Genomic DNA, 12,202 nt, shown 5'->3' on the forward strand with positions numbered 1-12,202 from the left:
AGGCTTCACGGACCCGCGGCGGGTACGAGAGCCCGTGGGGAGTTCAGCTCGAGTCGGTCTGGGGCAAGATCCATCCTTCTCACGCACTTTCCAGCCCGGGAGGCGTGGGGTCTCTTCCCGCTGTCACGGAGGCCGCGAGTCCGCGGGAGGTACAAGACCTCGAGCCGGCTGAGAAATACGCCACATCTTTCGCATCTGACCGGCCAGACGGGTTTCTGTCAGAGGAATTCCTGAAAACGGTGAAAGTCGGCGTGGCACACTTACTTTTGGCTGTGATCAAAAGTTACAGACAAAAACTCTGTTACGGGTGTGAGATCGATCACCCCAGCCAGCGCCAGCACGAATGCCTGGACCCGTTAAATGAATATTTCTTTACCGGACATTTTGAGAGATTAATGGTGAGACTCTGGAGACCGACCTTCATCCCGGCTGTGGTAAAGCTCCTAGCCCAGCGCTTCCTCAACCCATGGGCTGCGAGGGTTCAGGGGGCGGTAGAAAACATCCTCACTGAGCTGAAATACACTGATAATTTTGAAGCAAAGATCAACGAACTGTACACGTTACGGTGAAGACGCAGATCTCGACCTGGAGGGGATGGTAGCCGTCTATAACCCAGACGACTGAAGAAAAAACCTGCTTTTTTTTTGTTTGTTTTTTAAATATCATTATATTGTTTTACAGTCATGGGTAATTGTGTGATGACTCTCTTTCAATGCTTGCGGGAAGTTTATATTATACGTGGACTCTCGTATAAGCTGGAGCGGGTAGTCATTCGCAGGCTGGAGATCCCAGACGCCCCGCCTTCATGCGCTTTGGAGAGTGTCTTCGACGTTATCAGACGTCACCCCGGGCCCGGAGTCTGGACAGATCATATCTACAGCGCGGCTCTCCATTCATCTGAAAAATCTCTGTACAACGTATTACTGAAAATCTCTGTTTTGACCACTGACGATTTTACACGGTGTAATCCGATGCACCTGCTTACATTATACACTCTGTTTGTGGATGTGATAGCGTGCCGGGTGAAACAGATGGGGCTCTCCAGGGGGGAGATTGTTCCTACACTTTTACAGCTGAATACTGAAATAAACCGTAAATGCGGGGGAGATGTATTACTGAGAGTTTTCCAGTTTTGTACGTGAACGTATACTTTTTTCCTTCATGCATGTTGTGTTTAATAAACATGAACATATGCTTTTTTCTCTGTGTGTGACTTTAATGAATGTAATAAAGCATACATTCTACAACTCAGACGGTCAGTGTTCTTTCCAATAATATTGTTGAAAAAGGGTGAAATGTTTTACAAACCAAATTTATATAGCGCCAAAACCACAACAAAACAGTTGCCCCAAGGCGCTTCATATAGCAAGACAGTCATACAAACGAGGTTTTGGTGGAAAAAAAGGTGCTCGTATGAATTAATGATGGGTTTTAACACGGTCTTATTAAAAGCTCGAGGCTGCTCTGTGAGCACTCTCCGCGGTGCTGAATCAGAGTTCAATTTAACGTTTCCAAGAGCGCCTATTTAAAACGTATACTTTTTTCTTCATGTAAGTGGACCAAATTTGTGTTTAATAACCATGAACATATGCTTTTTTCTCTGTGTGTGACTTTAATGAATGTAATAAAGCATACATTCTAAAACTCAGACGGTCAGTGTTCTTTCCAATAATATTGTTGAAAAAGGGTGAAATGTTTTACAAACCAAATTTATATAGCGCCAAAACCACAACAAAACAGTTGCCCCAAGGCGCTTCATATAGCAAGACAGTCATACAAACGAGGTTTTGGTGGAAAAAAGGTGCTCGTATGAATTAATGATGGGTTTTAACACGGTCTTATTAAAAGCTCGAGGCTGCTCTGTGAGTGCTCTCCGCAGTGCTGAATCAGAGTTCAATTTAACGTTTCCAAGAGCGCCTATTTAAAACAAAAGACTAATATTTATGGTCGCTAAAACATATAAAAATGCAAAAGGACTATCCGGTTCATCATTCCGAAGAGATCCGTCTTAAAAGATGGGTGATGAGGGTTTAATGAAGGATATATATTATAGTCCGGTAAATCCGGGGAGTTTTGGAGGGCCGGAGCGTTTACGCAGGGCTATGACCGATCAACACGGCTCTAAAATTCGTATGAAGCATATCAGAGATTTCCTGTCGGGGGAAGATGCATACACATTACACAAACCTGCCAGGACGCATTTTTCAAGAAATAGAGTATTTGTCACAAACCCGCTTAACCAATTTCAGGCGGATTTATGCGACATGCAGGGGTTATCAGATTTTAACGACGGGTACAAGTACCTGCTGACCGTTATCGATATCTTCTCAAAAAAAGCGTATGCCAGACCTCTGAAGTCAAAGCAAGGGTGTGAAGTCTCACAGGCCTTTGCCTCACTCTTAAAGCAGAGCGGGGTGCCTCTGAAGATGCAGACTGATGCCGGGAAAGAGTTTTTTAACAAACCGTTCAAGGATTTAATGAAAAAACACCGGATTCTACATTTTGCCACCGCAAGTGATCTGAAAGCCTCGGTTGTCGAGAGGTTTAATCGCACGCTAAAGACGAGAATGTGGAGATATTTTACTGCTAAAAACACGAGAAGATACATCGACGTCCTACCGTCTTTACTCACGGCTTATAACGAGAGTTATCATAAAAGCATTAAGATAAGGCCGAATGAGGTTAATGATCGAAATGTCGATCAAGTGTTTCAAAATTTGTATGGGGCATCCACCCTATGCAGGAGGCCTGTGAAGTGTAAATATAAGGTCGGAGATATAGTCAGGGTCTCCAAGCTCAGGGGAGTTTTTGATAAAAAAATATGAACAAAGTTTTACGGATGAAATGTTCACGGTGTCAGAATGTATACAACGCATGCCGCCCGTTTATAAAGTGAAAGATTATGACGGCGAGATCATTGAAGGTTCATTCTATGAACCGGAATTGCAGAAGGTTAAAATAGCAAAAGACAGACCGTATCAGGTTCAAGAAATTATTCGTGAACGTTTTACCAAGGGAAAGAAATTTGTATTTGTCAGATGGAAAAATTGGCCCGAGAAATTTAACTCCTGGGTTCCCGCGGACCAGCTGATGGCCGTATAAATATGAGAACTTCCATCTTCAACCGACATATGAGAAATGGATCGGGATCTGAAACACGGATTTTATATGACTCTGCCTTCAAACGCCAGCCTAAAAGTATTCCCGGACAACACAATTTCATGCTACCAGGTGGACTTGGCTCGACACCTGGATCTAGAGGGTGACTGGGATGTGGCGCTGACGGAAATTTCTTATCCGCACACCTGGTTAAATATCCCGGAAAAGCCTTCCTGTACATTCCAGGTGATGAAAATTACGGGCAAGAACAAACTCGCCGTTCACTCGCGATATTTTGACACGGGATATTATGATAACTTTGAGGTTATTGCAGGACTATAGATCCAAATCTGACTTTAAAATATGACGATATCCAGAAAAAGTTTCTGTGGGAAGGAGACGGTACCAGCCAGGTATATTTTGAAGCCCCGACGGCGTACATGCTGGGGATGCACCCTAATCAATGGCTGATCCTTCATTAAACCCTCATCACCCATCTTTTAAGACGGATCTCTTCGGAATGATGAACCGGATAGTCCTTTTGCATTTTTATATGTTTTAGCGACCATAAATATTAGTCTTTTGTTTTAAATAGGCGCTCTTGGAAACGTTAAATTGAACTCTGATTCAGCACTGCGGAGAGCGCTCACAGAGCAGCCTTGAGCTTTTAATAAGACCGTGTTAAAACCCATCATTAATTCATACGAGCACCTTTTTTTTCCCACCAAAACCTCGTTTGTATGACTCTGTCTTGCTATATGAAGCGCCTTGGGGCAACTGTTTTGTTGTGGTTTTGGCGCTATATAAATTTGGTTTGTAAAACATTTCACCCTTTTTCAACAATATTATTGGAAAGAACACTGACCGTCTGAGTTTTAGAATCTATGCTTTATTACATTCATTAAAGTCACACAGAGAAAAAAGCATATGTTCATGGTTATTAAACACAAATTTGGTCCACTTACATGAAGAAAAAAGTATACGTTTTAAAAAGGCGCTCTTGGAAACGTTAAATTGAACTCTGATTCAGCACTGCGGAGAGCGCTCACAGAGCAGCCTCGAGCTTTTAATAAGACCGTGTTAAAACCCATCATTAATTCATACGAGCACCTTTTTTTCCACCAAAACCTCGTTTGTATGACTATCTTGCTATATGAAGCGCCTTGGGGCAACTGTTTTGTTGTGGTTTTCGCGCTATATAAATTTGGTTTGTAAAACATTTCACCCTTTTTCAACAATATTATTGGAAAGAACACTGACCGTCTGAGTTGTAGAATGTATGCTTTATTACATTCATTAAAGTCACACACAGAGAAAAAAGCATATGTTCATGTTATTAAACACAACATGCATGAAGGAAAAAAGTATACGTTCACGTACAAAACTGGAAAACTCTCAGTAATACATCTCCCCCGCATTTACGGTTTATTTCAGTATTCAGCTGTAAAAGTGTAGGAACAATCTCCCCCCTGGACAGCCCCATCTGTTTCACCCGGCACGCTATCACATCCACAAACAGAGTGTATAATGTAAGCAGGTGCATCGGATTACACCGTGTAAAATCGTCAGTGGTCAAAACAGAGATTTTCAGTAATACGTTGTACAGAGATTTTTCAGATGAATGGAGAGCCGCGCTGTAGATATGATCTGTCCAGACTCCGGGCCCGGGGCGACGTCTGATAACGTCGAAGACACTCTCCAAAGCGCATGAAGGCGGGGCGTCTGGGATCTCCAGCCTGCGAATGACTACCCGCTCCAGCTTATACGAGAGTCCACGTATAATATAAACTTCCCGCAAGCTTTGAAAGAGAGTCATCACACAATTACCCATGACTGTAAAATAATATAATGATATTTAAAAAACAAACAAAAAAGAAGCAGGTTTTTTCTTCAGTCGTCTGGGTTATAGACGGCTACCATCCCCTCCAGGTCTAGATCTGCGTCTTCACCGTAACATGTGTACAGTTCGTTGATCTTTGCTTCAAAATTATCAGTGTATTTCAGCTCAGTGAGGATGTTTTCTACCGCCCCCTGAACCCTCGCAGCCGATGGGTTGAGGAAGCGCTGGGCTAGGAGCTTTACCACAGCCGGGATGAAGGTCGGTCTCCAGAGTCTCACCATTAATCTCTCAAAATGTCCGGTAAAGAAATATTCATTTAACGGGTCCAGGCATTCGTGCTGGCGCTGGCTGGGGTGATCGATCTCACACCCGTAACAGAGTTTTTGTCTGTAACTTTTGATCACAGACAAAAGTAAGTGTGCCACGCCGACTTTCACCGTTTTCAGGAATTCCTCTGACAGGAACCCGTCTGGCCGGTCAGATGCGAAAGATGTGGCGTATTTCTCAGCCGGCTCGAGGTCTTGTACCTCCCGCGGACTCGCGGCCTCCGTGACAGCGGGAAGAGACCCCACGCCTCCCGGGCTGGAAAGCGCGTGAGAAGGATGGATCTCGCCCCAGACCGGCTCGAGCTGAACTCCCCACGGGCTCTCGTACCCGCCGCGGGTCCGTGAAGCCTGGCTCAGGGACGGCAGGTCTCTTCCACAGTCGAGCGCGCAGTCACAAGCGATGTCGTCGGCCGCTGCAATGGGAGAGGTTGAGGAGCTCATGCTGGTTTTGTCGTCCGATGCTTGAATGAGATGTGGTCCCCTGGTTTTTATAGAAACCCCCGTGCATGCGGGGAGGAGCTACGTCAGAGTTTTTTTTTTTTTTTCTGTTTATTTTATTTTATTTTATTTTTTTATTTATTTATTTTTTTTAAGTAAAAAGAGGGGCCAAGTTTTTTCGGACTTCGATAACGTCCCTCCAGGCCAGGCACCTTGTAAAGAGGCCCGTAATCCTGTCGTTGCAGGTGTTGAACATCTCATGCCAGCTCTCAGCCGCAGCTGTGACGCTTCTGACGTGGCCGCTGGCACTAAGCCGCTCCAACTTAATTTCACCCTCAGAGACAGTGTCAGGAGGTCCACGCTGAAATATCACCCTATAGCGCGGCCCCTGGGTGCTGAGCCAGGTGAGTTGGAAGCGTGTTTTCTTCTTTTCCGGCGTCCGATCTCCTGGAGGTTCAGGGTTGACTGTGTCGCGAATCATCGAGCCCGCTGCCGCGGAGAAGACCCCCCAATCGGCGGAAGTAAGCGCCACCCGTGGGGTTCCTCCAGTGGCAGTCTCACCCTCGGCCAGAGTGAAGAAACTTACTTGGGCATAATACGGGTCGAACGTGTAAGTTAAAAGTTCGTGCCCCTCCAGGCTGTACGTCAGATCTTCCTCCGGTATCGGCTGGCTCAGACGGCTGACGTACATCCTCTCCTTTTTTTGGAGCGAGCAAGCCTTCTGTTGTCATGGTGATGTTAACCGGGGTCTTGCAGATGTAGCGGAGGATCGGAGTTTGTCTCGCCATGGTGAATGCTGTATGTCACTCTGTCGTCGGAAAGGGGATTTTTAAACCCTTCTTCGTCCGCGGGGCGTAATTCCTCACCTTTTGCTCTAAAAACACCGTTTGGCGTGAGTGAGACCGAAGTTTGTTGATTTTTTCGGGTTCATCACCTCGGGGCAGCATCTCCGCTCAGCGGATGTCCCGCGCACCATGATCGATCGGCTCGCGCACCATGATCGATTGGCTAATATCTTAAAAGAAAACATCATTTGGCGTGAGTGAGAAGGAGCTTTGTTGATTGTCCGGGTTCATCACCTCGGGGCAGCATCTCGGCTCAGCGGGTGTCCCGCACCCCATGATCGATCGGCTCGCACACCATGATCGATCGGCTAATATCTTAAAAGAAAACATAATTTGGCGTGAGTGAGAAGGAGCTTTGTTGATTGTTCGGGTTCATCACCTCGGGGCAGCATCTCCGCTCAGCGGGTGTCCCGCCACACACACACACACACACACACGCACACACACGCGAGCACACACACACACACACACACGCACACACACACACACACACACACGCACACACACAGACACAGCTAGCGTCTGCAACAGGTATTACAGCCGTGGGGTCATGTTTCCGCGAGCAGCTCTATGCGTGGGTATTTGACAGTCTTGCTGCAAAGACTTCAATCAATCAATCAATCAATTTTTTTATATAGCGCCAAATCACAACAAACAGTTGCCCCAAGGCGCTTTATATTGTAAGGCAAGGCCATACAATAATTATGTAAAACCCCAACGGTCAAAACGACCCCCTGTGAGCAAGCACTTGGCTACAGTGGGAAGGAAAAACTCCCTTTTAACAGGAAGAAACCTCCAGCAGAACCAGGCTCAGGGAGGGGCAGTCTTCTGCTGGGACTGGTTGGGGCTGAGGGAGAGAACCAGGAAAAAGACATGCTGTGGAGGGGAGCAGAGATCGATCACTAATGATTAAATGCAGAGTGGTGCATACAGAGCAAAAAGAGAAAGAAACAGTGCATCATGGGAACCCCCCAGCAGTCTACGTCTATAGCAGCATAACTAAGGGATGGTTCAGGGTCACCTGATCCAGCCCTAACTATAAGCTTTAGCAAAAAGGAAAGTTTTAAGCCTAATCTTAAAAGTAGAGAGGGTGTCTGTCTCCCTGATCTGAATTGGGAGCTGGTTCCACAGGAGAGGAGCCTGAAAGCTGAAGGCTCTGCCTCCCATTCTACTCTTACAAACCCTAGGAACTACAAGTAAGCCTGCAGTCTGAGAGCGAAGCGCTCTATTGGGGTGATATGGTACTACGAGGTCCCTAAGATAAGATGGGACCTGATTATTCAAAACCTTATAAGTAAGAAGAAGAATTTTAAATTCTATTCTAGAATTAACAGGAAGCCAATGAAGAGAGGCCAATATGGGTGAGATATGCTCTCTCCTTCTAGTCCCCGTCAGTACTCTAGCTGCAGCATTTTGAATTAACTGAAGGCTTTTTAGGGAACTTTTAGGACAACCTGATAATAATGAATTACAATAGTCCAGCCTAGAGGAAATAAATGCATGAATTAGTTTTTCAGCATCACTCTGAGACAAGACCTTTCTGATTTTAGAGATATTGCGTAAAGATATTGCAAAAAAGCAGTCCTACATATTTGTTTAATATGCGCTTTGAATGACATATCCTGATCAAAAATGACTCCAAGATTTCTCACAGTATTACTAGAGGTCAGGGTAATGCCATCCAGAGTAAGGATCTGGTTAGACACCATGTTTCTAAGATTTGTGGGGCCAAGTACAATAACTTCAGTTTTATCTGAGTTTAAAAGCAGGAAATTAGAGGTCATCCATGTCTTTATGTCTGTAAGACAATCCTGCAGTTTAGCTAATTGGTGTGTGTCCTCTGGCTTCATGGATAGATAAAGCTGGGTATCATCTGCGTAACAATGAAAATTTAAGCAATACCGTCTAATAATACTGCCTAAGGGAAGCATGTATAAAGTGAATAAAATTGGTCCTAGCACAGAACCTTGTGGAACTCCATAATTAACTTTAGTCTGTGAAGAAGATTCCCCATTTACATGAACAAATTGTAATCTATTAGACAAATATGATTCAAACCACCGCAGCGCAGTGCCTTTAATACCTATGGCATGCTCTAATCTCTGTAATAAAATTTTATGGTCAACAGTATCAAAGGCAGCACTGAGGTCCAACAGAACAAGCACAGAGACGAGTCCACTGTCCGAGGCCATAAGAAGATCATTTGTAACCTTCACTAATGCTGTTTCTGTACTATGATGAATTCTAAAACCTGACTGAAACTCTTCAAACAGACCATTCCTCTGCAGATGATCAGTTAGCTGTTTTACAACTACCCTTTCAAGAATTTTTGAGAGAAAAGGAAGGTTGGAGATTGGCCTATAATTAGCTAAGATAGCTGGGTCAAGTGATGGCTTTTTAAGTAATGGTTTAATTACTGCCACCTTAAAAGCCTGTGGTACATAGCCAACTAACAAAGATAGATTGATCATATTTAAGATCGAAGCATTAAATAATGGTAGGGCTTCCTTGAGCAGCCTGGTAGGAATGGGGTCTAATAAACATGTTGATGGTTTGGATGAAGTAACTAATGAAAATAACTCAGACAGAACAATCGGAGAGAAAGAGTCTAACCAAATACCGGCATCACTGAAAGCAGCCAAAGATAACGATACGTCTTTGGGATGGTTATGAGTAATTTTTCTCTAATAGTTAAAATTTTGTTAGCAAAGAAAGTCATGAAGTCATTACTAGTTAAAGTTAATGGAATACTCAGCTCAATAGAGCTCTGACTCTTTGTCAGCCTGGCTACAGTGCTGAAAAGAAACCTGGGGTTGTTCTTATTTTCTTCAATTAGTGATGAGTAGAAAGATGTCCTAGCTTTACGGAGGGCTTTTTTATAGAGCAACAGACTCTTTTTCCAGGCTAAGTGAAGATCTTCTAAATTAGTGAGACGCCATTTCCTCTCCAACTTACGGGTTATCTGCTTTAAGCTGCGAGTTTGTGAGTTATACCACGGAGTCAGGCACTTCTGATTTAAAGCTCTCTTTTTCAGAGGAGCTACAGCATCCAAAGTTGTCTTCAATGAGGATGTAAAACTATTGACGAGATACTCTATCTCCCTTACAGAGTTTAGGTAGCTACTCTGCACTGTGTTGGTATATGGCATTAGAGAACATAAAGAAGGAATCATATCCTTAAACCTAGTTACAGCGCTTTCTGAAAGACTTCTAGTGTAATGAAACTTATTCCCCACTGCTGGGTAGTCCATCAGAGTAAATGTAAATGTTATTAAGAAATGATCAGACAGAAGGGAGTTTTCAGGGAATACTGTTAAGTCTTCTATTTCCATACCATAAGTCAGAACAAGATCTAAGATATGATTAAAGTGGTGGGTGGACTCATTTACTTTTTGAGCAAAGCCAATAGAGTCTAATAATAGATTAAATGCAGTGTTGAGGCTGTCATTCTCAGCATCTGTGTGGATGTTAAAATCGCCCACTATAATTATCTTATCTGAGCTAAGCACTAAGTCAGACAAAAGGTCTGAAAATTCACAGAGAAACTCACAGTAACGACCAGGTGGACGATAGATAATAACAAATAAAACTGGTTTTTGGGACTTCCAATTTGGATGGACAAGACTAAGAGACAAGCTTTCAAATGAATTAAAGCTCTGTCTGGGTTTTTGATTAATTAATAAGCTGGAATGGAAGATTGCTGCTAATCCTCCTCCTCGGCCCGTGCTACGAGCATTCTGACAGTTAGTGTGACTCGGGGGTGTTGACTCATTTAAACTAACATATTCATCCTGCTGTAACCAGGTTTCTGTTAGGCAGAATAAATCAATATGTTGATCAATTATTATATCATTTACCAACAGGGACTTAGAAGAGAGAGACCTAATGTTTAATAGACCACATTTAACTGTTTTAGTCTGTGGTGCAGTTGAAGGTGCTATATTATTTTTTCTTTTTGAATTTTTATGCTTAAATAGATTTTTGCTGGTTGTTGGTGGTCTGGGAGCAGGCACCGTCTCTACGGGGATGGGGTAATGAGGGGATGGCAGGGGGAGAGAAGCTGCAGAGAGGTGTGTAAGACTACAGCTCTGCTTCCTGGTCCCAACCCTGGATAGTCACGGTTTGGAGGATTTAAGAAAATTGGCCAGATTTCTAGAAATGAGAGCTGCTCCATCCAAAGTGGGATGGATGCCGTCTCTCCTAACAATCAATCAATCAATCAACTTTTTTCTTGTATAGCGCCAAATCACAACAAACAGTTACAAGACCAGGTTTTCCCCAGAAGCTTTGCCAATTATCTATGAAGCCCACCTCATTTTTTGGACACCACTCAGACAGCCAGCAATTCAAGGAGAACAGGCGGCTAAACATGTCACTCCCGGTCCGATTGGGGAGGAGAGACTTACAGCCGAGAGACGGCTATTTGTTTCCCTTCTTTAATTTACGAATTAAAAAACAGAAAAGGAAACGTAATAATTTAAGAATTAAGAAATATTAAAGGGGCATTAAATAATAGACACTGATTTATGTTTAATTATTTCAGCATTAGTTAATTCTTTAATACATTAAAAAGATCTAGGTATTTTTAATCATTCTTTAATTCATGAAATAAAATGACATTAAAATATTAGACCCTGGGTGGGAGGGGAGGTATGGCTTGGAGGCGGTGCTTGGGCGGGGTTAGGGGAGGAGCTTGGGGGTGGGGCTAGGGGAGGAGCCTGGGGCGGAACTAGGGGAGGAGCCGGGGGCGGGGCTTAGTGGTGGGACATAGTGACGTAATCGATTATGATTGGCTGTGATGTCATAAGGTGCGGGATTAGCGGAGGGGTTAGGGGCGGGACTTAGGGGCGGGACATAGTGACATCATCGATTCTGATTGGCTGTGATGTCATAAGGGGGGCGGGGCTTAGTGACGTAGTCGATTCTGATTGGCTGACAGGGTCATTAATCACTTTTTGACTAAAGGTTGGTCAGTTTTCTCTCTTCTCTGCTTTGTTCTCTGCCAGTTTGTTGCACTTTACGTCTTCGTTCCAGCCTCGTACCACAGCCTTGTTTAGTATTTGTTTGATTGCCTGCCCGTGTTTGACCCCGCTTTGCTTTTTGGACCTTGCTTTTGTCTCTGCCCATGAACTCTGCCAACCTGTGATTTTGAACCCTGCTTGTTGTATGACCTCAACTCTGTCTGCCAATCATCTGTATCTGCCTCGTTGACTGTCTACTTGTGTACCGTAAATCTTCTGAAATCTTCAACACTTGTATCCGTGAGTGTGCATTTGTGACCACCACCTGAATTTGTGACCATGCCACCCCTTCTGCCTGACAAAAATATTACACCACTTTATGAAACCGGGCCCAGGTGTATTATTTTCCTTAGAATAAATAAGTTACACTCACCTTGCATACCCTCTGCAGTGTGTCCAGTTTCTTCAGTATTGAAGATGTGCATTCAGAGAAGCTGGACTGGAAAAGAATGCAGAAGACTCTGCCAGAGAAGTTGGGGATCAGGGAGAGCTGGTAGAGGAACCTACAACACAAGATAAATGCTTCATGCATCCAGCACAAGTGCTTCTCGTGTACACTATGTGTGTGTGCGACAGACTGTGCACAGAAAATATAGATACACAGTCTGTATGTCTGCTCAACAGTGTGTGGCAA

The 12,202-nt window shown here is 44.0% G+C and overlaps 1 protein-coding gene across 1 annotated transcript in view; it reads right to left on the minus strand.

The window, feature by feature from the left end:
- LOC117530533 (formin-2-like) overlaps nucleotides 1-12,202 on the minus strand; it is a 116,112-nt gene that overhangs the window by 46,187 nt on the left and 57,723 nt on the right. Inside the window, 1 exon segment of the mRNA XM_034193425.1 lies at nucleotides 11,942-12,071. Within this exon segment, the coding sequence (XP_034049316.1) occupies nucleotides 11,942-12,071 (130 nt within the window).

Source organism: Thalassophryne amazonica, chromosome 18 (assembly GCF_902500255.1).
Source record: "Thalassophryne amazonica chromosome 18, fThaAma1.1, whole genome shotgun sequence".
Classification (NCBI taxonomy): Eukaryota; Metazoa; Chordata; class Actinopteri; order Batrachoidiformes; family Batrachoididae; genus Thalassophryne; species Thalassophryne amazonica.